Source organism: Akebia trifoliata, chromosome 14 (genome assembly GCF_017979445.1).
Source record: "Akebia trifoliata isolate Shusen 1 chromosome 14, ASM1797944v1, whole genome shotgun sequence".
NCBI lineage: Eukaryota > Viridiplantae > Streptophyta > Magnoliopsida > Ranunculales > Lardizabalaceae > Akebia > Akebia trifoliata.
Genome location: NC_141388.1, coordinates 10,443,796 through 10,470,975, shown reverse-complemented (window position 1 = coordinate 10,470,975; position 27,180 = coordinate 10,443,796). Strand labels below are relative to the sequence as shown.

The window sequence follows — 27,180 nt, the reverse complement described above, 5'->3', positions numbered from 1 at the left end:
TATGAAGGGATAAAACATGAAGTGTAATGAATCATATACTTTTATAAGGTTCATAAGCTGACATTTATTCAGAGGTGGCTGAAAGTTATAATGCAGCTCGAAACTTTTATTAGAGGACTTGTAAACCAACATGAAGTTTATGGTTCCAAAGGTCCAGATTCTTGATCTTTTGTTCAAGGGAAGTACTATTTGTTCAAGGGAGGAAAAATAGAGAGAATGGTAACTAATATAAAATAGAATCTAACCATATTGGGATGGTTGGATGGTTCAAGGATCTGTGGTTCATAATCTCTCTCTGCACATTTTCATCAATCTATGACACAAATAACCTCTCAATCAACCTAACATCTTATTAGTCAATCACTTCAACAATTGCAACAAAGAGTCTAAATTTCACGAACCTCACCTCGATTTCCTATATTATTGGTAAGAGAAAGAAGCATAACAAAGAGGTTTGTGTGAAAAATAAATAATCCAACTAAAAGAATGACATGGAGCCAACACTTATTTTTTGGGGCATTCCCAACTTTGTGTAATATAAGAATAATAAATCATGCCGTAGTCCTACATCATGGATGCTATATGAACATAAGCTAGGTGACAATTTCCGTTTATTGGAAACTATGACCACTAAAAAAACAAATAATAAAGTTGCAGATGTTGGATATACATACAGCTCCCAATTTTCTGATTTTGGCATATGAAGGACATGAGAGTACAGTTCCAGCTTAGTGTTGGGTTCTGGAATAATTTTACGTACCATCAAGATTGTGCTTAAACTGGGAAAATTGCCCCTAATGACAGCTTGCACAGGTGGCTTCAAACTGTTCTTGCCTTGAAATCTTCAAGAGAGCTGCACAAGAAAGCAATGAAACTCGTTAAGACAGAAGGGTAAGGACAATATGATGAAAAACCAAATTATGGATACAACTATTTACAATCACAGTTTTATTTTTTTATTTTTTAATTCAGAAACATAATATAGCTATTGAAAGGAGGCTCAGTTGTCTGCTTTGTTAGTTAGTAGAAGGAATCTTCTATACCCAACATGATGCTCCTGCTCCGGAAATCCGCACCTACTCCCGCTTCTGATAATAAAAATAATTAGTTTCTAGTTTTAAATAATAAGATAAGCAACTATAAACTAGCAGTTATAGACCATGATCCTGTACAAGACCTAAAACAAAGACTAAAAGGTTTACCATTGCATTTGCAAGTCATTGTTTAAACAGACCCATCTCATCGAGCTATTTTATACCTCATTTAATACTAACTTAACAAATATTTACTTATGAAATCAAAGGAACTCCTTGGACTCTTGGGTGAGGCTATATTAAGGGATTAGCTTGAGTGCCACACATACTCTATGCGACAAGAGGCTAAGTTAATGCCAATGTGGAAAAGTATATCAAATCTTGAAGAGCATAATAAATCAGGTAAAATGGCTATTTCCTACCAACATTTTTCTTTATAAATGTGAACCAAACTTCCCACCCTCGCTGCCCAAACTTGAACCACAAGGTTTGGGAAAGAAGAAAAAGTGGAAAGTGAACCAAAAACCCCACTTTGCAAACACTACATTTGTTTCTATCCTCCTTTCTTTAACACCAACACCTTCTTCTGTTCCTTCTTTTCTTCTAATAAATCCCCTTAACCCCCTTCTTCTCCCCCTTACTCTTATAGATAGTACAAAACATAAAGAAACACAACTTTTGCCCACAAGAGCTAATTAATTTTATAAAAAAAAACAAAATTAACTTAACAATTAATAGTACTAGATATTTTTCTTTATTCATAAAATCATTAATGGTTGGAAGGTTCAACCATATGGATCCAAGACACTTGTCAAAAGTGAGAGGACTCAATTAGGTAAAACTATTGAAGTTCATGACAGTAATTGAAGCTTGGTGAATAGAAAGAGAAGACCACTAACTTTATTCTTAGGTTGAATTGAATAAATAAAACAACAACTCATCCAAAATACAGAGAAACAGAAATCAAAATCCTAAAAATTGGCAAATATAAATGCTGAGAAAAGGGACACAAAAACAATAATATGAACGCACCTTAGCTTGTGTACGTGTAATCTTGTTCGAGTGTCAATCAATATGTTCATCTTCACTGTCAGAATCTGTGTGACAAAGTCAAGCATTTCAAGATCAAATTAACAGAGAATAGAATAATTGTGTCAATAAAGCTAAGTGTAATGCATATCAGACACAAATCAGTAGGAGAGGCAGCTTGGACTTCTGTCCATTTGCAGAGGAATCATGTCAATAGAATATCAGACCAACCGAGAGAGAGAGAGAAAGAGAAAGATAAAAAAACTTTATTAAAATAGAACTAACAACTTAATTAAAATTAATTCCAACAACATGAGAACCAACCTGATTTATCAGCAACAGTTCTTTATTTTCAGGACATTTTGGAGGGAGAAAGATAAAACAACGATCAAAATGCATCAAATCGAAATCTTGACACTTAAAATTCTCGATTCACTTGAAATAGATGTTTATTCACTTTCAAAGGTTCCAAATCCAAAAATTATAACAAAAACATGAAGAAACAGAAAGAAACCCTAACTGACCTTGAGATCTGATTTCGGTCGATGGAGTTTCTGAAACCGAACTTGCAAGTAAAAACAGGCTGCCTTCTATTCCCTTGGATCTGGAAAACCTGAGGGCTGCACTCTGGTTCTCCATCAAACTGAAAGACGAATCTTGGATCGAGTTCTGTCCTCACATTCAAGTGCATCTACGTAGATGATGATGCTTTCCCACCTTATGAAAAACACGAGACTTAGTCTCTGTTCCCTCTAGATCTAACGGCACAGAAACCCTTCCCAACAGTCTCCCAGAATTTGCACCACAATTTGTCCCTCTTCGGCCTGTATAGATTGATATCTTTAAACAAGGTTTACCAGCAAAGATCGATTTCGCTACAAGCTTTTCCAAATTGGTTTTGCTTAATTGGAAACTTGCAAATAGGGTTTGAACTTGAACATCAAGGATCTGAGTCTTCGGATGAATTAGAGGGATTGTAACCGTTTGATGAGGAAAGTTCTTGAGCTTGATCTTGCAAAAACATGGAGAACTTGAAGGGTGAACGCCAGATCGAGCAGGTTTCGAAGCTATGGGGATCTTCAGAGCTAGATTTCCAACAAGGATTCGAAATAAAGGACAAGGATCCACAAACCCTAGATCTGGAATGCTGTGGAGAGAGAGTGCGTGCGAGAGACAGATACATACATAGAGAATGTGAGAGAACAAGAGAGCGAGGACGAGAGACAGAGAGTCGAGGACGAGAGAGAGAGAGAGAACGAGAGTCGTTTTTCTCTCTCTTAGACTGGGGAAGAAGAGTTTTTTTAGAATGGCTATTGGCACCCCCAATTTTTTACTTCTTTCGTAGAAGCGACGGTAAAACGACAGTTTAAAACTGTCGCAATTAACGACAGCCGTTGGCAGTCATTTTTAGCGTAATTACTGCGTCGCGAAAAATGCAATATGACGTAGTGACAAGGGATGCCATCAACCTCAAAAGTACTTCTCCAATGCAATAATTCATCCCAGATTGAATTACTATACATATTACCTAGTGTCTGTTATGTTTTAATCTAATTCCAAACCCAATACCTCCTTCCCAGCCCCAGCCCCAACCCCAACCATTTTCAAACAGAAGATAGATGATAAAAGCTTTAAGATATGGCCTACATACATCCACAATCCTAGTACCAAATAAGAAATCCTAACATATTTTTTTAGGAAAGAGAAAATGAAATTAGAGTTTTGGGTCATCCCTCAAGTTGGCTGGTCCAAGTTCCAAAGTGGATAGAATTAAAGAATATGTAAAATAAACATTTGATTATAGAAAAATATAAGAATCACCGCTTTTATACATGAAACTTTACTCTATCCTCTCAACACCTCCCAATCTCAAAAATCAGAATTTTCAGCCCATCGAGGTGATGAATCACAACAACAAAATGATGAATCTGAGATATAGAATGAACCAATAAAACAATAAAAATATTAACTAAAACATCTAACTAAAACATAAAATCAAATCTTAAGTTGAAATTTGGCCATGGTGCACTATAGCTATGATGTCCTCTCTCTCACACACAGAGAGAGATTGAAAAACAAAAAATAAAAAAAAAAAAAAAAAGTGAAGAATATATGAGAGGAAAGAAAAAGAAAAGAATTAAAAAACAAAATAGAAAGAGAGAAGGAAAAGGCATACCAAAGAGCTGAACAATGGTAAACTCAGCTCAAATTGGAAGGGGTGTTTATTGATCAAGAACTATTTGTTGGAACTAATTGGAGGTGATGAGTAGCATAGTAAGACTGGTGATACTAGTCAAGCTTTATAAATAATACAAAAAATGCAATCAAACTATGGTCATGGGGAGAATGAAATAACTTTAAAGCAAATACAGATTTTTAGTCTACTATGTATGATTATAAACTACAATTAGGTGACAATTGATCTATTAACGAGTACAAGTCACCTCATTCTCAGATCAGGCATCATAACATAGATTTATTTGGGTAAAAGATGGCTTACGGATCCTAATTGTTTGTGATATGGGAAAATTTTAAAATCAGAAGAGGAATTTGCAAAAGGGCCATATAAATGATATGTACGACAATAATTACCTCTAGCTTCCTTTTCTTCTTAGCTTCTTCCTGTTTCAGCTCAAGATGTAAAGCAACAATTCTATCAGTATCAGTAACAAAGAAAAGAAATTTAACAAGTCTTATTAAAATTTTGCTTACCAAAGTCTGCTTGAGGCGAGCATTCTCCTCTTGAAGCTGGTTCAGTGCTACTTCTAGCTCCACCATGTAAGCCTGTAGATGTGTGAGAGGAGATTCATTAAAGCATGAAGTAGACAACAGAATGTGAACTAAGAGCATAAATAAAATGAACTATGCCAATTGCCAGTAGACCTACAGTGCACGACTATCAGGCCAAGATTGGGTTGTATATGATAAATTCTTTTCAAAATTTCACAAACGGCGAGTGTGTCCCTGGGCACTCCATGATTAGGCCATTCAGGGTATTGTATATGGAGAACATAGGGCGGTTCCTCAGACTGAACGAACATAAACAAAAGTAAAGCAGAAAATACCAATCCATTACATCAAGGGTCTAGAATTATTGGTGTAAACTAAAACTATCCAAAATAACCAAATAAAGTACAAGTGACAAAAAACTGGAAAATTGTAAGTCCCATAGTTATGCATGACCATAGGAATTGATATCAGTTGAGCCAGAAGTTACAAAATCAGTAGTTGGGAAAAGTGATTTAGAACAACCATATCAAAAGACCATCTCTACATAAAAGCATGACAACAAGCTTGGAAAATCTACCATATAACATGTAATAATCAACATGTAACTCACAAACTCTTCTATCAGAATAACAATAATAAGATCCAATGGCGTTCAGTTACCTCAATTGCGTTGGGAGGAATTCTAGAAAATGTTCTTTTATTTTCTGAAACCAAGGGCAGTTTTCTACTACCAGGCCCCCAGTCTTCATCTTCACTGATTTGTTCATTTTCAGGCACATTCTTGCCAAACATTTCCTAGTAGGTGAACAATAGACAACACAAATACAGAATACCTAGCTATAAAAATGAGATATTAGGGTTTTGGTTTGAAACTGAACCAAAGATAGAATCAAAACTATAGAAAGTTGGATTTTGGTTTGAAATCGAATCAACACTACAGAAATTAGGATTTTGATTTGAAATTGAACCAAAAATAGATTAACAAACCTGATTAAAGTTTCGATAACAAGAAAAAAAACCAAAACCTGATGAACCTTAGTACCAAAACAACCAAAGATTATACAGAGAGAGAGAGAGATGGATAGAGATCAATAGCTAAAACGCACAGATCTGAAGAAATAATAAATTACAAACCCAATATCACTAAGTTAGATAGATAGGTCTAACACTATAACAGATCGAGAGCTCGAAAAAAGAACAAAAAGAAAAAAAACAAACCTGATGAACCTTCAGGTTGAACAGATCGAGAGAGGGCGCGATTTTGAGAGAGAGGACAGATTGAAAAGAATCGCGCCAAAACATTTCCTCAACAAATGCCCCGTTGATCTAGATTTTGAGGCGTTTTTCCAAAAATCGTCATCATGATCTGGTTTGTGCGGCGTTTTTCAAAAAACGACCTTGTTGGTCTGAAATTTGAGGCATTTTCCTAGAACCGTCGCTGTGTAAATGCCTCCAATCAATCTCTGTCGAAGCTGTTCTTCGTTCTTCCACGGCGTTTCCGATGAAATCGCCTCCAAAACCGCTTTCATTTGCTTATCTCGACGCTTCAACCAAACCGCCCAAAATAAGAGCCTCTAAAAGCCCTAATTTTTGTAGTGATAGTATAGCACGCACTATGTTACTAAGATAATGAAATATAATTAAAATCCTAATCTAAACAAATAGAATACTAATCGAACTTAAAGTCTTAATCTAACAGTTGTAGAGTTGGTGATGACGTCCATGGACGATGATGATCTTTTCACTAAGAAAAATTCAGGTTGCTCAATCTCTTGTCCTTCACAAAAAAACCTTACTGTGTAGCCACCCTAATAAAACGAGTCGGCTGTTAATTTATAATTCATATAAAGGCAAAATTATCCCTAGGACAAATGCTATTAAATTGCGAAAAATGTTTCCCCAGTGAAATCGGTTCTTGAGGGACAATGCATTTTATGGATACAAAGCTATTTCAAAGAATATGTATATTTTCAATGGTTGCAGATTTTTCTATCTACTTTTCCTGGTGGCCTTAGATTTCCCAATTTTAATTGATACATTTATTTTCTTGGTGTGCTGTTTACCATGTAGCCCTCTGCCTGATAAAGAATAAAGAATTTCTTGATGTTGGCCTCTTCATGATGAAAATTAATGGCTAAAAATCACTGATCAGTCTGATTTCAGTGTTAAGGGAACTTTGGGCACTACACAGCAAAGTTATTTGTTACCAATTGGGTTAGAAGGAGAGAATTAGAATATACCAAGACATTGGGCTTTTGAGTCTGATGCTTAAAGTCAAGATTTCTTTATCTGAGGACAATCAACACGATCGATGACTCACGAGTTTACTCAACCCATTCTACTTCTCAATAATATGAAATTTCAGATTTTAACTTATTGAATGTATTGGCACATAAGAAGCAAGAGAATATAAAAAAAAATCCCCACAACTATTAAAAAAAATATATCCTTTTCAACTTTCCAATGTTAAATCAACTTGAAGGGAAAAAAAATCGCATCAATCTAATAGTTGAGAAAGTTCTTTAAAAAAAAAAGTATAAAAAACTTAACAAGACGAACAGTGATGAATAGAATGCTTTCAATTTTTCAACGTTACGAGGCTGTTTACATGAATTAGTGGAAGATTATACAAGCCTCCATTTCTTCTCATCTCGTCCTTTAACTTCCTCCACTGTTTGGTCTTCACATCATAAGAATTGAACCCTCCATGGTCTCTAAAGACAATTACTTCTCCCTTATTCAAACTCCCAACAATATTACCTAAACCTTGCGTCGGAGAAGGCACATTGTAAATACTGAATTCTTTTACCCACTCTTCTTTGTAGAAATCTTTCAAAGTTCATATATCATATCGATCGCAACAACTTCGATCTATAAAAGATAAAAATCCCTTTATTTCTAAGACCATCCCGGTTTTTTCAAGACTTTCAACAGGGATTTGCAAAACACGAAACTTTTCGGTATTCATATCCATAGAAACAATGTGCTTCCACGAATTCACATTCCAATACATTACCCCATTAACCGAAACGCAATATTTCAAAATTTTACCTATTAGTTCTATAGGAATTTCTTCTATTTGCCTCCAAAAATTACTTGAACGACTTGCTATGGTTAATATACTACATCCAAAAGTTCCTTCCATGTGATCTCCAAAAAATTGTATCACCTTATATTCCTTTGTAGAAGGAACAAAGACCAATTCACACCAACTGCTAACGTGCTCGCACGTAGGAAGCGTGATTTTTTCCTTCGTGATAGGATTTAAAACATGGAGAACGTGAGGTTTTAGATAATATTCGCGAAACAAAAGTAAACCGTTGCGAGAAGACAATAAATTCCAACTTCCACAATACTTGATCAAATTCCATACCTTGACTTGATGCAATCCTCTGAACTCTATGAAACGCAAGACATGATTCTTAAAAGAGATTTGTTTTTGGGTGAGTATTCCTGATTTCGATTGAAGGAGATGGAAGTTAATGAAAATGGGATCTGAGATTATGTTGGACCATTCTTTACAAGAGTATCGGAACACTTCGTGAACCAAATTGATTGGAACTCTAGTAAAGATGTTGGAGATGATATATTTATCAAGATAAGGCACCACCACCTTATTATTCTTCTTTTCTTGGTCTTCTTCTTCCATTGTTATTTTTTCCGAGAAATAAAAGATGGAAACAAAATAAATAATCGGTAGATGAAGAGCGAAGTACGTAACTATTTAAGTCCTTCTCTAATTATAATTACTAATTATAGAAGGATTGGGATTTATTTTAGTAGAGAACCGAACTCAATCTCCTTATTAGGTTTAATGGTTGGCTTGTATTAGAGACTATTAGTGGTTCTGTGGTCGGGTTTCCAATTATTAAACCGGGTTCGGAAATTGGATTCTCTTTCTCTCTCTCCTCACGAAATTTGGTTGATTTTAGTTTGGAGTGCTGATTTAATTTTTTTACTCAACGGGAAACTCAAAAACTCACTTATGTCGCATGGGCAAAGAATCTACGCCAAAGATTCATAGATTATGTCCCTCGGGATACACAACTGACCAAACATCTGCAGTTGTATATTCTGAGGGTACAATTGTGTATCCCAAGGGAAAGAATTTATAGTTCTTTAAATATAACACGTCAATGAGTTTTGAGTCAAACTGTCTGATTGAGTTCAAAAATCATTAGTCTTTATTTTATTTTAGAGAGACCATGCACCTTCACCTTGGCCTTTTTTGATAAATAATATAAAATTATGGAAATTCCCCATCTTCAACTTTAACCATTATTTTAACCCAATCTCACTTTTTAAATTATGGGTGGTGTTCGGAGGCCCTAAAGAGTGCCAAACATTTTTTTCAATGTATGGGTCAGAGGTTTTAGAATGAGCTGATATTTTGTGAGAATGATCTCTATGATGAGGAGATCAACCTCACCAAAAATCAGCTCATGCTGAAACTTCTAACCTACTCAAAAGTGATTTATAAAAATCGGATGGTCCACGATTCTTCAACTTTTGTAAATTGGGGTTAGAAGTTTTGGAATTAGTTGATTTTTGGTGAGGATGATCTCTTCACCATAGAGATCATCCTCACAAAATATCAGCCCATTCTGGAACTTCTAACTCCTATTTTAAAAAATATTTGTCACAATGTTTGACTCTCTTTTAGGCCTCCAAACACTACCCTTAAATTATTCTTCTTTAATTACTCTCTTCATTTACCTATTACTAGTTCTTCACGTTTTTTACAATAATTCTCTTTCTTTTGAGAGATGATGACTACCATGAAGAGCCAGAGAAGAATAAATAATACAGAGATTTCAATGCTCATAGAGACATCGACGTTTATGATCATCATTTCATGTCAATACCCTTGTTTCACTGAAAAACTGAAAGTGTTGTATCTATCAGTGATCCATTGTTAATTACTCGCTTTTATTTAAACATTGTCAGTGACTTTCTTAAGAGTTTATCTCATCTTTATTAATTATTTATTTTCCTATACACTCGATCCACTTGCTTCATATCAACAGATTGATAATCTTCTTTATATCCCTAATAATTCATAATATTTGTAGACTTCGTGTTGCATGAGATCTGTTATAAAAAATAATAATTAAATAACTAAAAATGGGAAAATAAAAGGAAAGTTATTATTTTTCTTCTTTGGTGGAATCTTAGTTACAAATTAGACAAATACATCATTACAAGAGAAATATTTGAAGGACCACTCTCCAAAGTTAAAACATATGTCAAGACATACTTTTCTTTTCGAACTAGACTAGCCTGACTAATTTAATAAGATTCCAAATCTTACTTAGGATCATTGGGTCCACATGGATTACCCATTGGCAATCCAAGACCAGTCCTCTAGATTTCATTGAAAAAATCATATTCAAAAAGCATTTTTTTTTTTTTTTTTTTTGGGCCTTGATCCAAAGTTTTGAAAATGGACAGCCATAGAATTTCAAAGTTTAAAATTAAAATCAATGATGAAGAATAAATTTTTTTCTAAAAAAAATAATAAAAAATCTAAGTTCTTAGAATTTTGTCACCTAACAAATGTCAAGATAAACTTTTCATCTCTCTCTCTCTTATTATTTCTTTATGTTGGATTTACCATGTATTCGTTCTTGATGACTACGATAGTTGTTCTTGACATTTCATTAGCCTTAGGGTTCAGGGGAGCCTTACGCATGGCCATCCGCATGTATTGATCTTGGTGGACATAAAATGTGTGGTGTGCACTCTGGGGTTTTGTCATCCAAAACATCAACTTCTCTACCTGAGGAGAGAATCAAAGTACACAATCTTGGTCATGAGGCAATGTTTTGATTAGAAGAAAATCTGAAACTCACAGATTGAAACATTTAGATACATTTAAGAACATTCATTGACAAACCAAAAGATTTATGTCAATCTATCATTCCGATCTCTACAAAATGTCCAGGCCAGATTGTATAAATCATGAAACAAATTTCAATTATTTACATTGATCTCACAAAGAAGACTGATAAAGTGGTATGTCATCAGCTAAAAAACCTAGGGTTATCTCAAATATATACAAAAATCCGAAGGGGTGATGTCTAATTTCCCTCCATATAAAATTTTGAAGAAAAAAGAAACTTCCAACACCAGTGATTAAAAATCTCAAAGCACACAAAAAATTGTATCGCGTTTCTTTTTAAGACAATGTTTCACAACTGTTCACATTTGCAACCAAAAAAAGAAAGACCACCTTCACAATCTCCCTCAAACCCATGGTTCACAAATTGAAATCAAAGACCGACTCTTGCTGCACAGGCTCAACAGTCAAAACCTCTGAGCAGTGACAAAAGCTAAGGTAAAAAAAAAGTGGGGGGCAGACATGGGGAATGGACTCAGCTCAACTTAGTTTTTTCTTCTCCAAAATCCATTTTCTGATTTTGCTGAGACACTCCGTGTCAAATCTTACGTACAGTATTCGCAATTTTCTGTACGTCATCAACACATATTTGTCGATTTGATCTTCATACTTCTCATACAGTGCAGGAACTGTAAGAACAATTACAAGGCCTGCAAATGCCAAGATAAAGAATAAATCCCAGTAAATGATAAAAAGGAACAATCTGAAGCCTTGTTAGCAATTCAAAATAAGGCAAAATTTTGATACGTGAAAATTTCTAGTTCTATTCGATTTTGGGTTGCAAAATTTTGGCAAACAGAATATGCGACATATGCTTTATATGTGTATTGTATGCTCAATGTCAAATTGTGATGTTAATGGTGGTGGTGAAGGTGATGATATAGTGGTGATGGTAATAATGATAATGGTGATGATGGTAATAATGAGGGAAATTGAGGTTATTTTTCATGGATTTATAAAAAAAGACCAAAGTCAATGGGTAAATTATTAGTTTGAAAAATGAAGGTGGTATCTCAAATGAACATATGTCATAATTTTTTAAAAGACAAGAGATGTATCACCTAAAAGGATGGTTCCTAAAATATTTTGAAGCCTGGCCACTTCAAAGTCGAACTTGCATGACACGTTACAACTTACAAGTTTTACACTTCACTACATACAACACGCTACAATAGCATTTTTCCGATCGAATTTCATAAAAATTTGTAAAAATACATTCTATTCTTTTTTAACTTAAAATACTCAAATTATTTCGATTAATCTGGATGAATAATACTTTCTTTGAAAAAAAAAATGAGGCAAATTAAACAGGAGATTGCTAACAAGGATCTGTAGCAATGCAGAAGCATTTTAAACACCATGGGAAAATAGTTCAAACTAATGCCAATCTAATTTTCCCGGGGACATGGTTTACTTCCACAAGAGCCAGGGAAATGGGCATCACCCTGTTTTTTTACCTCAATTTTATGAAACATGATACATTATAAAATTGAAAAAAAGAACAGAAACCTTTTTTTTTATATAAGGAAAAAAAAAAAAAAAAACAGAAACCTACTTGTGTAACCCAAAGTAAGGAAATCAGTCCAACCACCAAAGACCGAGAAAAGCCAGAGACACACTGCTACTTTGAAAAACAGCTTCGAGTCCTTCCCTAGGGAAATGTCCCGAGAAACTAAGAGCAACGTGTTCACACGAGAACGGAATAAAGCTGCTGCATCATTTATCACTTCTTCGCTGAGATGCAAATCTGGTAGAGGTGGAGGCGGTCTGTATTCAAGACCAATTAGACAATAAGATTGATGTTCACAAGGGAAAAGCAATGAGATCTAGATTTTCCTGTTACTTAAAGAAACTAAAGTGACAAACAAACAACATTGAGCTTCTTTATGAAAAATTAAAAATTACTCCAATCAAAGCATGCTCCCCTCACTTTTCCTATTAGATTTATTTCTAAATTTCCTAAAATATGTTCATTTGTGATTTTGTTTCTATTAATCCTACCACCATCCATCTCAACAGTGTCATCTCTCCTAAAATCATACTATGAACATGTTTCTTTATAGCCCAACATTCAGCTCTACAAATATGCATTTTTTTTCTGATCACAACAAATATGCATGGTCTAGTTACCATCCTGTCAAATTTTACCCTCTAGTTTGGTTGTTACATGTCAACCAAGTAACATTCAAGAAGCGCTTCTCCACTTTATTCACCCATTAATAATTCTGTGGGTCACACCATCGCAGAATTATTGTTAAAACAGGCTTACCACTCTAAAGTTTGAGTGATGATACCATTGCCCTAGGAAAAATTCCCCCCAGCACTGAGTTACTGATCTCGTTAAAACAGGCTTACCACTAAAAAAACAAGTTGCACCGCATATAATCTTGCCTTGGTTCTACATTAAAAAAAAAACCCTTAGTTTATAATGTCTCCCTCTAAAGCTCTGTGCTAGTAAATTTACTGCTCTAATTTCTTCTCTCGATGCTAAATCATCTGTACTGTAACATACACCAGGGACCTTTCCTTGTGTAGGACCATAATCCATCCATAGCTAGTGCAAAAATGTATGGCCTTAGTGCATATTCCAAGTACAAACCCATTGTAACATACCAAGGATTTGCATCTCATGGTCAACAACGTTAATGTTTAAGTCATGTTAGGATTAGGGTCTAGCGTCTAAAATATGAAAACCTATATACAGATGCGGATTTACAGTGAGGGCAATTGCCCCCCACAAGAATTTTAAAAGTATAGGGATTAATGAGCTTTTGCCCCCACACAAAAAATTCCACTCTTAGTTGCCCCCTCAAAATATTTGTTTCATTCTAAGTTGTCCCACAAAAAAATTTCTACTCTTAGTTGCCCCCACATGGGCAAAATCTTAGCTCCACCCCTGGCTGTATATATGACTATTATAATTGATTTTTCTAAGTTCATGGAACAAAAAAAGTGTACAACTTCTCCAGTGATTGGACTTGATGTGATGCCATGAACCTGTGGAGTGATTTCAAGGTATTATCTTATTATATCTCCTCTTCTTCTTCATCTTCTCTATTTTTATATTATTTGTTTTGCTAGTTTAGATCAAATATCTGAAGCCTTCCCCCATTAGGCCAATTTAGTTTCTCATTGAAAAATTATCACTATTGGGTTGGTTAAATGATCACATCATATTCTTAATTGCATAACTTTTCATTTATGCATTTCACATATCCAATTGACCTTGTTGAAACCATTCACAATGGCCAACAAAATCTTTTGGGCTTAAACCCATTTTCTATCATTTTTCTTTCTTCTTCGTCACCATCTAATAAGTCTTTCCACCACCCTTCCCAAAGTATATCAACCTTAGAATCAAACAAATCTAGGTGGTTCTACATCAGCAAGTCTGTAAATATTTTTCTACTCTTCTATTTGTTGCCAAGTCTAACCAATTTTTCCAAAACAATTCTTTTACTAAAAACCTGAAGAAGAGAAAAAGAGACAGAGGTAGCACTCAATACAGAAGAAGAAAAATGAAAAAAGAAAAGAAAGACAATCAAAGGACCCAAGGCCAAACTAAAAACCCCAAGACCAACCACTAAGCACACACAGAATCCCACTGAAACACGAAATCTGCAAAAGAAAACCCTCGAAGTCCTTGGTTAATTTAGCCCAAAAGTAGCCCCAAGATCTCTGGAATTACCGCTTGAGAAGGATTCTCCTTTCCCTGAAACACCATATTATTCCTCTATTTCCAAAGACCGCAACAGATGACAAAAGGAAGGATAGCCCAAAGGTTTCTTTTTCTCTTGGAGAAGACATTCTTAGTCCACTCTATCAAAAGCAAGAAAATGGATCAAGGGAGAACCCAATCCACCTAGAGAAGAGAGAACAAGTGCATCCAAATCCCAAACAAGGAAGGACAATGTATAAGGATATGATCAACAGATTCCCCATCTCTTTTGCAAAGAATGCAGAAATTAGGAGCAAGCCAACCACGCAAAATCAGATTATTCAAGCCACTACCAAGATTCTTTTAGTAATCATTATTTTTTTGTTTAGAATTTAGATTTTCCAAGAACCACTTTCTCCACTCTTCTAGTGGAATTTGTGATATAATTGCATCAGTATGTTTCTACATATAAGTTCCATAGCCCTTCATCAATCAACATTTTCCAAGAATATATTATTAATTTTAACTAAGGACAGAGAGAATAAATTAAACTTTTTTAAGCTACTACAACTTGCCACCATTGGGATATGCACATAAGGTACACACTTTTGACACGGGCTATGAAATAAAGGTGTACATGGCATGAATCATCACCCTTTTTCAGTCTCAATGGACAAAATGTATATCCCACGAGCTTTTATTCCTTCTTAATAAAGTGCATAGCATTTCAGGAAACCATATCACAAGACAAGCTCAAGGAGTTAGGCTCAAAAGCCTTTTGAAACACCGACCAAGAAACAATTCCATGCTTAGAACCATCCACCATCGAATTGATGGGACTTACCCATCTATTTCTACCTTCCATTTAAAAGGCCAATTCTTGATTTGGTCACAACTTAAAATAAGACAGTCCCAAGTCTTAACCATCCAAAAAGGCACATTATTTGAATTGCCAAAATACTTGAGAATATCGTTCACAAGAGTCTGATAAAAGCATAATGTTTTCCCCTTTGTTCATTTATTTTTTAGACAAAATTCTACATCATTAATCAAAACAAATTACGTCTCTCTCCACAACTCCAAACCTATATTCACATAGACACCTTTTGCAACCATACTCTTTGATACATACATTTTACAAGTAACAAATTGAATATTTCAGGAGTGATTGTAGCCACCTGTTTTTTCTTTTGTTTTTTGGCAAGAGCAATACAAAAGTCAATGGAAAGAAAAAAAAAGACATTTCCCTACTTAGTTATATAAGTATGTTTGAACCTAACATGAGTCTAACCAGATCAAACCCCTAAAAGGGAATAATTACCCTGTTACATAGGGTTTATAACATGTTTGGCATCAAATCAACCATATTACACGTAATAAAACTCTTAATTATGCCCCTATCAAAATCTCACTGCACATAACCAAGAAATACTTAAACTAAAAGCATATGGCAAAGATTTACTAGATCAAACCAAACTTATAAATCCATTAGAAAATAGTGTAGGAAACCATAATCCTGAATCATAGCTAAAGTATACCTCACCTCTTGTATACCTACCCAATTAGACAAAATTAAAGAAAGAAAAACCTTAAATTACACAAAATACAACAAAGAACACCATAAAGTAATGATATGTATAGAACAATAGAAGTACAAAAAATATGATTTACAAGTTTTTATTCATTTATTTTGATACGTTCCTAGTTGAATCCAATCCTCATGGGGTGTGGGTTAATGTAGATAGACTTTCCATCTTTTGGTCATTCTCAAAGGAAAGATTCTACTTTTTACCAAACATATGTGAATCCAATCATGATCTGAATTGTATTACTTATAATGAATCTTATAACTTAAAATAAGAACAAGAGATCTTCCTCAATCAATACCTTTGCCCCCTCATTCTCGAGAATCAGAAAGATCCCTTTCAAGTTTTAATTTGTATATGTGGAATCTGGGTTCTTCTCTTCTACTTAATTTCCTATTTAATTTATTAATTTTTATTTACATTGTGTTTCTATTTTCTTTCCCATATGTTGTGTCATTGTCCAATATATCTACCAAATCCTATAAATTGCAATCTTGCATTGCTGACGAAGACATCATCGGATCAAATAGCTTACCTGTTGAGAACCGCTGCAGATTTTGCCCAAACGTAAAGAATGGCAAACAAGAGCAGAAGAACATTAGAAACAAGCGAAAGCAGAGTATAACCAGATTTCTCAAACACCACCCATGCAGCAAGTGTCACCAACAGTATCCCCATTGTTAAATTTTTCCTCCTCCACAGCATCACATCTGCAACTGTTAAACCAAATCCAATATAAACCTTAAAATCAAAATCCATATGTGTAAAAACTGCAAATCTTCCATGAATCTTCAATCAAAATATAAAGAAACCCAACCATCACCCCTAAAATCATAAATCAAATTGAAATTAGCATCTCTTCACCCAATTCTCCATTAGTTTGTTAAAGAAAATCACAATTTCGATTAAATAAGCGAAAATTTTATTTACCGAATTCTCCACCAAGGATCTCATGAACTGTTCTTTGTCTGTTAAACAAACGATCAGAAGAGGAGCCCATTTGCAGCAGAAGAAATTGAGAACCGAAACCGGATTTCTTCTTCTATTGGGGATCTGATGAACAGAATTGGTGGTGGTGGTTTTGATGGGACTGCGAAAAGTGGTTTTGAGCTTTTGTAGTCCCACTCTCACCTTTTTTGTCCACAATGGTAATAATTCCCCTGCTTTGGAAGGTGGGGTTGGTGGTTTTAGAATCCAGCCTAAAAGCTTGAAACCACTCGTCTTTTTTCTTCTTTTTTTTCCTTTGTTTTTAAGTAAAAAAAAAATTAGTAGTTTTAGGTTTAGAGAGAACGTCAAAACAGACTTTCCTTCCATAACCAACTTCACTGCATGTGGGCTGCTTTGTAGTTTGTTCTTCCTTACTTCAATCTGTTTCGGTGTTTGATGGTATTATGGATATTGATTGAGGGTATTATCGTAATGTAAACGAACGACTAAAACACGGTGGGGCCCACATTCTTGAAACGGTTTAGATTGTTTCTGGCAGAGCTCGTTAACGTGCACAGGTGAGTGGATTATCGTGGCATCGTGCAAGGGTGGTAAAAGTGGGGTATAAAATGGGTTGGATCCGGGTCGGATCTAAGTATATCCAGATTTAGATTTGGATATAAAAAAAAGTTGAATCTGGACCCGACTCGAATCATACCAGCCAAGGTCATGTTGGGTTGAATTGCATTTCACATTAGAAACATCCCCTAGGGTTCAGAGAAATTCTCCTTAGATTCGGGTCAGTCGAGTTGCATAATGTCAGGTCAAGAGACGTTGACCACTATTTGATCTGTTTTTACTTGGATCACTCATATTTAGGGTTAAGTCCAACCCATTTTACGCCTTATCAACAAGTTTGTTTTTAAAAAAATTGGACCAAACTAGTGGTTTGACTAATGAATCATTTTTGCATATATATAAATAAAGATGTTTAAAGAAAAATGTATACATATTTTAATAAATATATATAGTTCGATCGAATTGAACTATGATTTGACTACGATCTGTCCAATTTAACAAATATTCAATCCAATTATCGGTCGGATTTTTAAAAATTGCTATGAGTTAACTCGTGACGAGTCAATGTCAATTATCATTTTTAAGTTAAATGGTTCTTGTGCACAATAAAGTGACAACTCAATTGGAAACAACACCCTTGGTGGGATGTCCCAATGGAAAGGCAAGAAAAGCTATATATACCTTAGGTTATGGAAAAGGGCAGTCTGTTGGGGAAGTTAAAAGAGTTTTAATAATTCCTTGGCTTTATATATTAAATATTTGCCTGTTTTCTATGTTTTGTTTTGAAAAGTGTGTTTAGGGGAAAGTTGGGAGAGCTTGTTGTTTTAATGTTCTTTGTTAGCCTACATCTAGGCCAAGAGTGGGACACCCCTACACACACACGGGACCAAAGAAAAGAAAAGAGTAATGGGCTGAGGTGACATCAACCTGGAATCTTATACCTTACTTCATAACATGACAGTAGATAAGAATTATAGATGCTTTTTCACTTGTATCTATCAATTATGATTCCTATCTACTTTCATGTCGTGAAGTGCGATATGAGATTCCAACAGTTACATCAAATTAGAATCTCATATCGTACTTCATGACGTGAAAGTGGATAGAAATCATAGATACTTTTTCACTTGTATCTATCAACTTTGATTCCTATCCACTTTCATGTCATGAAGTGCGAAATGAGATTTCAGCTTGAGATCACTCCAGCACGACTCAAAAGAAAATTAGATTTGAGTTAGTTGAGCCTAACCTTTCAAGTGATCCCATGGGATTGAGGTCTTAGAGACCTTTACATATCGTAAATCTTTTTGGATGGTTTGTATTTTTTATTCGATTTTAATTCAAGTTGCTGAAATTTATGTGTTGATTTGGGGGGTTTGATCTTTTATTGAGGTTGTTGTTAGACCTATTGTGTTCTTCATTCATCTGAACAATTGTCTATGTCAACTCTTCTGTCTGCTTTGTGCCGCCTAATATTCTATACTATTTGGTAATTGATATCCTTCTATATAATAATGCAGATGGTGCCATCCCAATACTAAATTAGTAATTGTTATCATATTCATTCCATCACGAGAAAGTGATCATCTTAATTACAATTAAAATATACATCATATATGCTCGGACCATCTTCAAAAATCTAATTAATCCGCTCTGTTCATCAATGTGGAAGAATAATCTTATAGAGGCGATACTTTAATAAAACCCGGTGTGCCAATATTTCTTCTGTTTTTTTTTTTTAAAGCAAATCTCCTAAAAAGACCCACATTAAATCTCTCATGTCAGCTCCATTATTAACTATTTCTACCAAACAAAAAGATTTCATTTTACTTACCTTAACTATTAAGTATGAGGTAGGACAAGCTAATTATAGCATTTCTTAACAATTTCTCACATTTGTAATGTCTGAACTGAATCATTTGAACCAATTAATAAAGATTTAAAAAGGAGTAAATTACCATTTCGTGCGCTGAATTTGATGATTTTACGATTCCAACCAACTGCATTTTAATTACGGAAACATTAACGTGTGAAATTGCAGGATTTTCAAGTGAGGTTTAAAGTGACAAACTCGCTGATTTTTCCCCCTAACTGGTTTGTATAATGACAATTTCACTAAAAATAGCACACTCTGCAAAATAGTCCCTTGATAATTACAAGATTGTCACTTTAAACCTGTGAAATTGTCACTGGAAAACCTTCGATATCAGTACTGTTCATGTTTTGATAATTACAAAATGAACAGTGAGTCAGAATCATAAATTCTTCAAAAGTTGGTCACATTTTCGTAAATATCCCTCTGAAAAAAAATTTAAAAAAATAAAAATAGCAAGCTTATGAATTTTGCACACCCCCATCCTAGCAAGCGTGGAGTAAATCACATTGCTCATAGCCTCCATAAATAGAGACTTACCCGACAAAGAGCCAGTGGACCGAACTATTTGTTATGCAACGAATCACCTCTAGAAAAATGTTCAAGCTTTCAATACTAGATGGATTGCATCATGAGAGAAATTTGATCGGAATATTGAATTTTGCCGAAAGAAATTTTCTTCCATGCATAACATTTTAACTGCATTGCATCTTTATATGATCACATAGCAATTGCATCATGAGAGATTCGTTTCGAATGTTGAATTTCGTTGAAAGAAATCTTCGTCCATGCAGTGGCGTTTTGACTTCTTTGTATCCTTTTTTTTATGAGTATATATAACTTCTTTGTATCCTTCAGTGAGAAGCTCTATCGCTCCCACTTTACTATTTGCTTTGCTTTGCTTTCCTCTTAAGAGTCTCAAGGGAGAAATTGAATCTACTTCATCAATTGATGTTCGCAAGAAGAGACTCCGATTATAGGCATTGTTGTCTTAAGGGTTGCACAAAAAATTTGCACACCTTAGAAAATGTTCCATGTTCGGACTATGAATGTGTTAGTTAATTGATGATTTCCACATTGCGGCCAACGTTATAATATCCAAAGTCCTGGCACAGTAAAAGTTTAAACACAGTTTCCGCATTCTTGAATACAAAATACACTTAAGACTTATCTCAAATTAGTAGGTCATAATGATTATTACCACTGTATAAAAGCCTCACTGCCTTCCTCGGGTTTCCCTTCCTTGACGCCTTACCAAACTCAGCTCCATACTCTGCAATTGGAATGAAACCACTACCCCATCCTCCCCTTGTATGCTGTACATGGTCAGCAACATGAAACATCATAAATCTATCAAATGGAAATTGTCAATGATCTGCTTTAAGTGCATAAGTACTGTTTTTGTTTTATAAATCTCTTTGGGCCCCGTTCAGTGGTACAAGCATAATTCAACGTTCTATTCTGTTTCGTAATGTTTTGGCCAAGACAAGAACGAAATCAGATTTTCTCCTAAGTAAGACACTGCCTCAAGATGAGATTTTAAACCTTGGTTATAAGGGCGGGGAAGCCAGACTAATGACTTATCCTTACAAAACATGAAGATAGAAGAGAGAATATTTATCTTAAATGGGACGGGAGTGATTTTGGTACCTCCCGATTCTGGAAATTTCTAGTGCAATTCTTTAACAAGGGAAAAGAAAGATTGCCCCTCTAAAGTTAAAAGGGCACTCAAATTATTCTGTATATATTTTTCTATGTAACATAACATCTGTACAACTGCTGATGTGTGTTGTTTAGAGATATCCTTGGCCATTGACGAAGCTGTCTTATAGAAACACTTATTGGATTTACATGGGTTTTTACTATGTGTTTTAATCCACTTAGTCAATTTAGACTTCCATTTTATTTGATAAACAAACCAATATTAAATAAGTCAACGTCTGACTCCATAATATTTTGTTCAGGGAGAAAACATACCTCATGCTCTGGTATGTACACAACGATTGGCTGACGACACAACTTTGACAATACCTGAGGGAGGAATTAATATAATCAGTCCTTTGAAACAAAGCAATATGTATGTGTAATATGCATAGATATAGATTCATAATATGCCAAATAAAGAGACCCAACATTTAAGGCTAGTTAACCTTTGAACTCGTTCAAATAATCAAATATTGCTCACAGGCATCGTGCACTTAACGAGTGCTTCGTCTTTGATCATTTACTCACTCAAGTATAGGATTACAATTATATTTCATCGATTTTAAGCTGTTGGAGTGTTATGTGTACAACTTTATAAAACTCTTCAACAATAAAATCTCTGGTAGTCTCAGTAGTGGCTGGTTCAAATGAGTTAATTAGTGTGGTTTTGGGCTTCAAGCAATCAATTACAGTTTATATGAAGGATTTGGGATTGCCCAAGATGCTGAAATACTTATATTTATCATGAAACCTAATATGGAGGGAATGAGTAACAGTCCGCTTGTGTCTTTACCGTCCGCATTGAATGATTCATCCTGGGTCTAGTTCAGGTTGGCTTTCACCCACAGATTTGAAAGCGAACCTGACCCAACCCTAATTCTCTCGACAACATAAAAATAAACTAAAAATAAAAAGAAATAAGTGGAGTTCACAGATAGGGGCATTAGAAAGAATGTATCAATAGAAAACTCACCAACAATTCTGACTCTCCTCCCCAGAAATCAGATCGTTCAATGCGTTGGCAGTATCTACAGTAAGGCATTTAATTATTGTGTAAACACTGGTGAAATCCTAAAACAATAGCATGAGAAAACAAAAGGAATACTGTAGAACTTCTGAGATGTAGAGATACTAACCGGTTCAAAGACTCATCAACGGTAATTGCAACAAGTGCTTCTTCATACTGACGTCTTTCTTTATCACTTTCACATATTACCTCTTTTACAGCCATCCGCAGTTCATCTACATTAGTTATGAAACTATTTAAATTCTTGTACATGCAGGTACAATAATCTAAATCCAATGAACTTAGCTAAAAAATAAAAAATACAAATCCAGCCCTCCATGTACAGACCCGACAGTTTTCGATATCAAGTATCAACAAATGATATGTTGGACGTAGGGTAATGCAAGCCAAAGGTGGGAGTTGGTTTCAGAAGTGACTGATCTTCAAGATCTCAACATTGCCAAGTTACACCCCTACACCCCCATAACTTGTGAAATACCACATTGTGGAGATTGAATGCAAGGTTTCTGTTTTACTTTTCTCTCTTGGAAAGAGCAAGAGAGTGAGAGAGCTGAGGTTTGTGTAGAAAGTAGAGACCAGAAGAGAAAGTAGAAGCAATATTTAGTTCTTGAAGATCTTTAAGCACTTCCAACCCTAACTATGTCACCCTAGGCAGATAGGCATCAACGACTCCCATAGACCATGGAAGACAACCCATGCAGGGATTTTTCTAAAGGCTCCTTGAATGGTCATAGTTCATAGCTCTTCTTCAGGGACTTTCTTTTTTTTTTTTTATATGGGTAAGCTGGACTTGAACCCATGACCTCAAAGTTTCTTTGAAATGTGTCAAACCAAATGAGATATGGGTCTAAGCCTACTTCTAGGATATCCACACATAATTACCAGTTTTCTTTTCAAATTCCAAAAGGCACATATAGAAAGACTACTTTTTAAGATTAGAACTTCATACTTCTTTGCTCTCCTTCCACTTTCACAGATTGAAATATAGAGAGAGGTGTTAGATTAGAATTTCAGACTACTTTGCTCTCCTTCACCTTTCATAGATTGAAATATGGAGAGATGTATTTGATGTAAGATATCTACAATCCTAGTTAGAGTTTTAGTAGGATTTTTATTTCATAGTTATGTTAGGAGTACAACTCCTTGTTAGTTTCTAATTTGTTTTAAATTTGTTTTTATTATTTAGGCTATATTCAGAAATGCTTAAAAGTGTTCAATCTAAGTTCTAATAGGATTAGAAAGTTAGTACTATTTTATAAATAGGTTAGGAATGTTAATTTTTAGTATTTTAGTAGAATTCTAAATTGTTATGATGGAGTTATCTATATAAGGAGCTCCAAATCCAAAAATTAATAATCATCATCGATTCAATTATCTTTTCTCTCTTTATTACTTTTTAGCTTGATGTTTTATTTTCTTTCAAGTTATTGCTTGTTTATCAATAAAATCTATTGATTTTGAGTGTCTCATTGAACACAATATCTTAATTCCCATCAAATCTCTTGATTCACATGCTTCCGCTACGTCAGTATTGGATTAGAACTTTACAATAGAAAGCAATAAATAAACTTTAAGGTGTTGTCTGTTGATGGAAACACCAAAGGAAACATAGGCAACAAGAGTGAGGGAAACCCAGTAAGAAAAACGTGAATAAAAATGTCGTGGCTTTATTTCAACCAAACATCATATTTGTGGGCACGGCATTTTCAAAGTGGAGGTAGTACCAAGTTGAGAAACTTTAGAACTATCCCATTCCAAAGTCACATGAACAAACAAAACTAACTTTAATTACAAATTCACATCAACCAAGAATATAAATGGGTCAATCATATTACCAGCGTCATCTCTCTCAACCCGTGGAGTAATATTGATTCCCTTGTTGATAGCCATTCCTTTTACCTATGGATTACATCCGGGTTTTATAATAAGTCACAACAACTTAATCTTTAGTGGTAATGAAGCAATGCTATCGAAATGCAAATCTAAGATTTAGAAAAATTAAAAATAGCCAAAATAAGCAGCGTAGAATCGAAACGAGATGTTACCAGTGCACGAAACATACAGCGACCATCCCCGGTAACTTTCTGAACTGAATAACGCTCTAATTTCTTCATTGCCGGTGAAATTCCATCACCCCTTTAAATCCCAAAAATTGCATTAATGATTTTAAATTTTTAATTCTTTTTTTTTTCCAACCAAATAATATTTTTCGGAAATAAAAGTATTTCTGTTTGAAAAACACTTTCCTTATTAAGGGTCGTTGGGCCACATGGATTACCAGATTGGCAATCCAACATCACAGCCTACAAAAAACTAATATATATATATATATATATATAGATGTGTGTGTGTGTTTTGAGCTTTATCCAAGTTGTTGAAGGTACTGAAGTCCCAAAATTAAAATTAAACGGTGAAAATAACCTCTCTTTTTTTTTAAGAAAAAAACTCAAAGTTCTTAAAATTTTGTCCCCTACATCCCTGTGGCATCGGATGTCACAATGTGAGCGGCGACCCTTAGTAAGATTTAAAATCTTACTAAATCATTTAAGCTAGTCTGACACTTTTTGTTATGATTTAGGGTTTAAGGTTTTCACAATCTAAGAAAATCACTTGAGATTGAAATGATAAATACAGTGAAGAAAGTAACTTACAGAGAAGATCCAATTCTAGCGAAGAATCGATTACTGGACTCTCCGATAAATGAAGAAGAAAACCTCTGAAAGTTTGAGCTCGAAATTGGAGAAACAGGCGAAGATACGAGCTCGAACTCTGCAGTTCCCTCTCTTAGCTGCTCCAGAAGAAGCTCTGCAACAAGAGGAGAGTTAAAAGTGGCGGGAAATCGATTGATGGATAAAGAATTCAAATCTAGGGTTTTCAATAGAGGAGATGGGATTTGTACCGTTCGAAGGCTTGCCCGCCATATGAATGAGAAATGGCTTCGGAGATAGACTAGAACAACGAAGAAGTGAAGAATAGACTACTTGGTTCTCTTGGTGACACTCATCAAATTGCTTATATCATAAGGGCTTATTTGTAATTTAAAATATTAATTAAATGATTTTTGAAGATTATAAAGTTGAAAAAGAAAAAGAATAAGGGAAATTATTAAAAAAATAAAAAAAAAAATCAAAATTTTTTGAATTTATATATGAGAACCAAGTTCGACCCTTTAAGAGCTAAACTTTTCTCTCTCCTCCAAATTCTCTCTTTTCGAGTATTTACAAAAATTAAAGTTTCGACCTTTTAAGGGTCGAACTTTTCTCTCTCCTCCAAATTCTCTCTCTTCAAACATTTTTAAAAAAATTTTAAAAATTGGAGAGAGAAAATTTTGACTCTTAAAGGTCGAAGTTTTCTCTCACCAATCAAGATCAAGATCTCACGATCACGATCAAGATCTTGCTCACAATTTTGATATTGATATTGATATTGATCTTGATATTGATCACAATCTTGATCTTGATCTTGATCACGATCACAATCATGATTACATAATTGATCAAGATCTTGATTGGAGAGAGAAAAGTTCGGCCCTTAAAGGATAGAAACTTTTTTTTTATTTATAAATATTCGAAAAGAGAGAATTTGGAGGAGATAGAAAAGTTCGGCCCTTAAAGAATCGAATTTGGTTCCTACATATAAATTAGAAAAAATTTGATTTTTTTTACGAAATATATATATTTTTTTTTTTTTTTATAATTTCCCCAAAAAAATAATGATATTTTTATAATTTGAAAAACTAATAAAAGTGATTTTCTTGGTTTTTGATCAAAATGATCCAGAGTCTCTTCCTTGGCATGCAGTGTCTTGGTCCCTGGAATCAAAGCAGTTTCTTGGGGTCGAATCTCTTGTATCAACCACTGCAGGCATCATGTTGAAATGCCTGGCCTTAACCACAGTACAAAACAAAGTGAACGCAGAATGCCCATGACTGATTTCAGACTTTATCACACCTATTTCAGAGGATGGTCAACAGACTTGGGAAGTCACCTTCTTCTTTCTCATGTTATTCTATTACAATGTCTCAACTAATACCTATTGTCTTGCAGGAAGTCACCTAGGAAGAAAAGAAATAAGCAAGAACTGGAGGCCTATTATAAAATAAAGTGCATGAACCTATCAAGAAAACGGAATTCGATTATATTAAATTTATATGTAAAAGTGAGGGCATTTATGAGATTCAAAATTTGGTGTCGAAAGTACTTCAACTTCTTTCATTGTAAAATAATAGTAAAGATTAAATGGTAAAATGAGTAAAAATCTGTAATTTTGAACTTTTTAGCACTCAACTAATCTTTAAGACACATGCAGTCGCTCGTTTTTATTTCACGGAAGTCCCTAATAAAGGAAAGGGGTAGGTGATGACACGTTCTACTTTTTTTTTAGAAAGGGCGCAACAATTGTTCTTATTGGGTTGTGTGTAGCATCTATTATCTATTACTATATTAAAAGGAGATTGTTTCGTACGATTTTTTACTTTACAAAAATACCCTTATTTAGAAAATAAATTTCTTTTGTATCCAATAAGAAAAAAACTCATCTGTCTTCTTTGCCTATTCAATTTTTTTACAAACCTTATCCAAAAGAATTCATTTCTGCTAATGAAACGTTGAACCATTACAATATAATTGGAAGCCATTGAAAAAACACAAATAAAAGAAGATTGTTGAAATTCTTAATCGTAGCTGTAGACACCCAAATTTGACTGGGCCCTCGACGCAAAATGTCCAAAAAGATAGTAAAAAATGGGGTCCTCAAAGCCCATACCTCCAAAAGCCCTCTATTTCTTTCAATAAATGGCCTAAGGCTTCCCACGTGGCCCATGGACCTCAATTCCTCACCACCCTTCTACATTCTTCAACTCAATCCAACATAAGTCCAAACCCATTTTTATTCTACCCATTACCTAAGCACATTCAACTCAACCCAAACCCATTATTATTCAACCCCTCACCTAAGCCCATTCAACTCAACTCAAACCCATTATTATTCAACCCCTCACCTAAGCCCACTCAACTTAACCTCCAAACCCATTCTTATTCAACCCCTCACCTAAGCCCACTCAACTCAACCCCCAAACCTATTCTTATTCTACTAATTACCCAAGCCCATTCAACTCAAATCTATTCATATTCAA

The 27,180-nt window shown here is 34.6% G+C and overlaps 2 protein-coding genes, 1 long non-coding RNA gene and 1 pseudogene across 5 annotated transcripts; all 4 read right to left on the bottom strand.

Annotated features, from left to right (window-relative positions):
* Positions 1 to 504: 504 nt before the first annotated feature.
* LOC147386186 (uncharacterized) lies at positions 505 to 3,464 on the bottom strand (annotated as a pseudogene). Its single transcript, XR_015172332.1, has 4 exons — positions 2,588 to 3,464; positions 2,067 to 2,131; positions 1,044 to 1,088; positions 505 to 853 (listed from the first exon to the last, which is right to left on the bottom strand). The product of XR_015172332.1 is annotated as an uncharacterized LOC147386186 (transcript).
* Positions 3,465 to 3,644: 180 nt separating this feature from the next.
* Positions 3,645 to 6,509, bottom strand: LOC147386185 (uncharacterized). Its single transcript, XR_015172111.1, has 3 exons — positions 6,012 to 6,509; positions 4,776 to 4,847; positions 3,645 to 4,685 (listed from the first exon to the last, which is right to left on the bottom strand). It is a non-coding gene; the product is annotated as an uncharacterized LOC147386185 (long non-coding RNA).
* Positions 6,510 to 10,928: 4,419 nt separating this feature from the next.
* On the bottom strand, positions 10,929 to 17,186 carry LOC147386184 (Reticulon family protein). Of its 2 annotated transcripts, none has more exons than XM_086423370.1 (4): positions 16,867 to 17,186; positions 16,472 to 16,646; positions 12,248 to 12,459; positions 10,929 to 11,342 (listed from the first exon to the last, which is right to left on the bottom strand). In XM_086423370.1, exons 1-4 carry the CDS (start codon positions 16,934 to 16,936, stop codon positions 11,173 to 11,175), a joined length of 627 nt encoding a protein of 208 aa, XP_086279496.1. In that variant the 5' UTR covers positions 16,937 to 17,186; the 3' UTR covers positions 10,929 to 11,172. The 2 variants fall into 2 exon arrangements, with proteins under 2 accessions (XP_086279496.1, XP_086279495.1); XM_086423369.1 differs by having other exon boundaries at positions 16,472 to 16,652; positions 16,867 to 17,177.
* A 2,745-nt stretch (positions 17,187 to 19,931) lies between these two features.
* On the bottom strand, positions 19,932 to 25,099 carry LOC147386183 (Cysteine proteinases superfamily protein). The gene is made up of 8 exons (XM_086424361.1): positions 24,946 to 25,099; positions 24,698 to 24,851; positions 24,092 to 24,182; positions 23,882 to 23,945; positions 22,156 to 22,261; positions 21,993 to 22,047; positions 21,293 to 21,346; positions 19,932 to 20,631 (listed from the first exon to the last, which is right to left on the bottom strand). The coding sequence occupies exons 1-8, from the start codon at positions 24,965 to 24,967 to the stop codon at positions 20,488 to 20,490; spliced, it is 690 nt and encodes a 229-aa protein (XP_086280487.1). The 5' UTR covers positions 24,968 to 25,099; the 3' UTR covers positions 19,932 to 20,487.
* Positions 25,100 to 27,180: the final 2,081 nt, after the last annotated feature.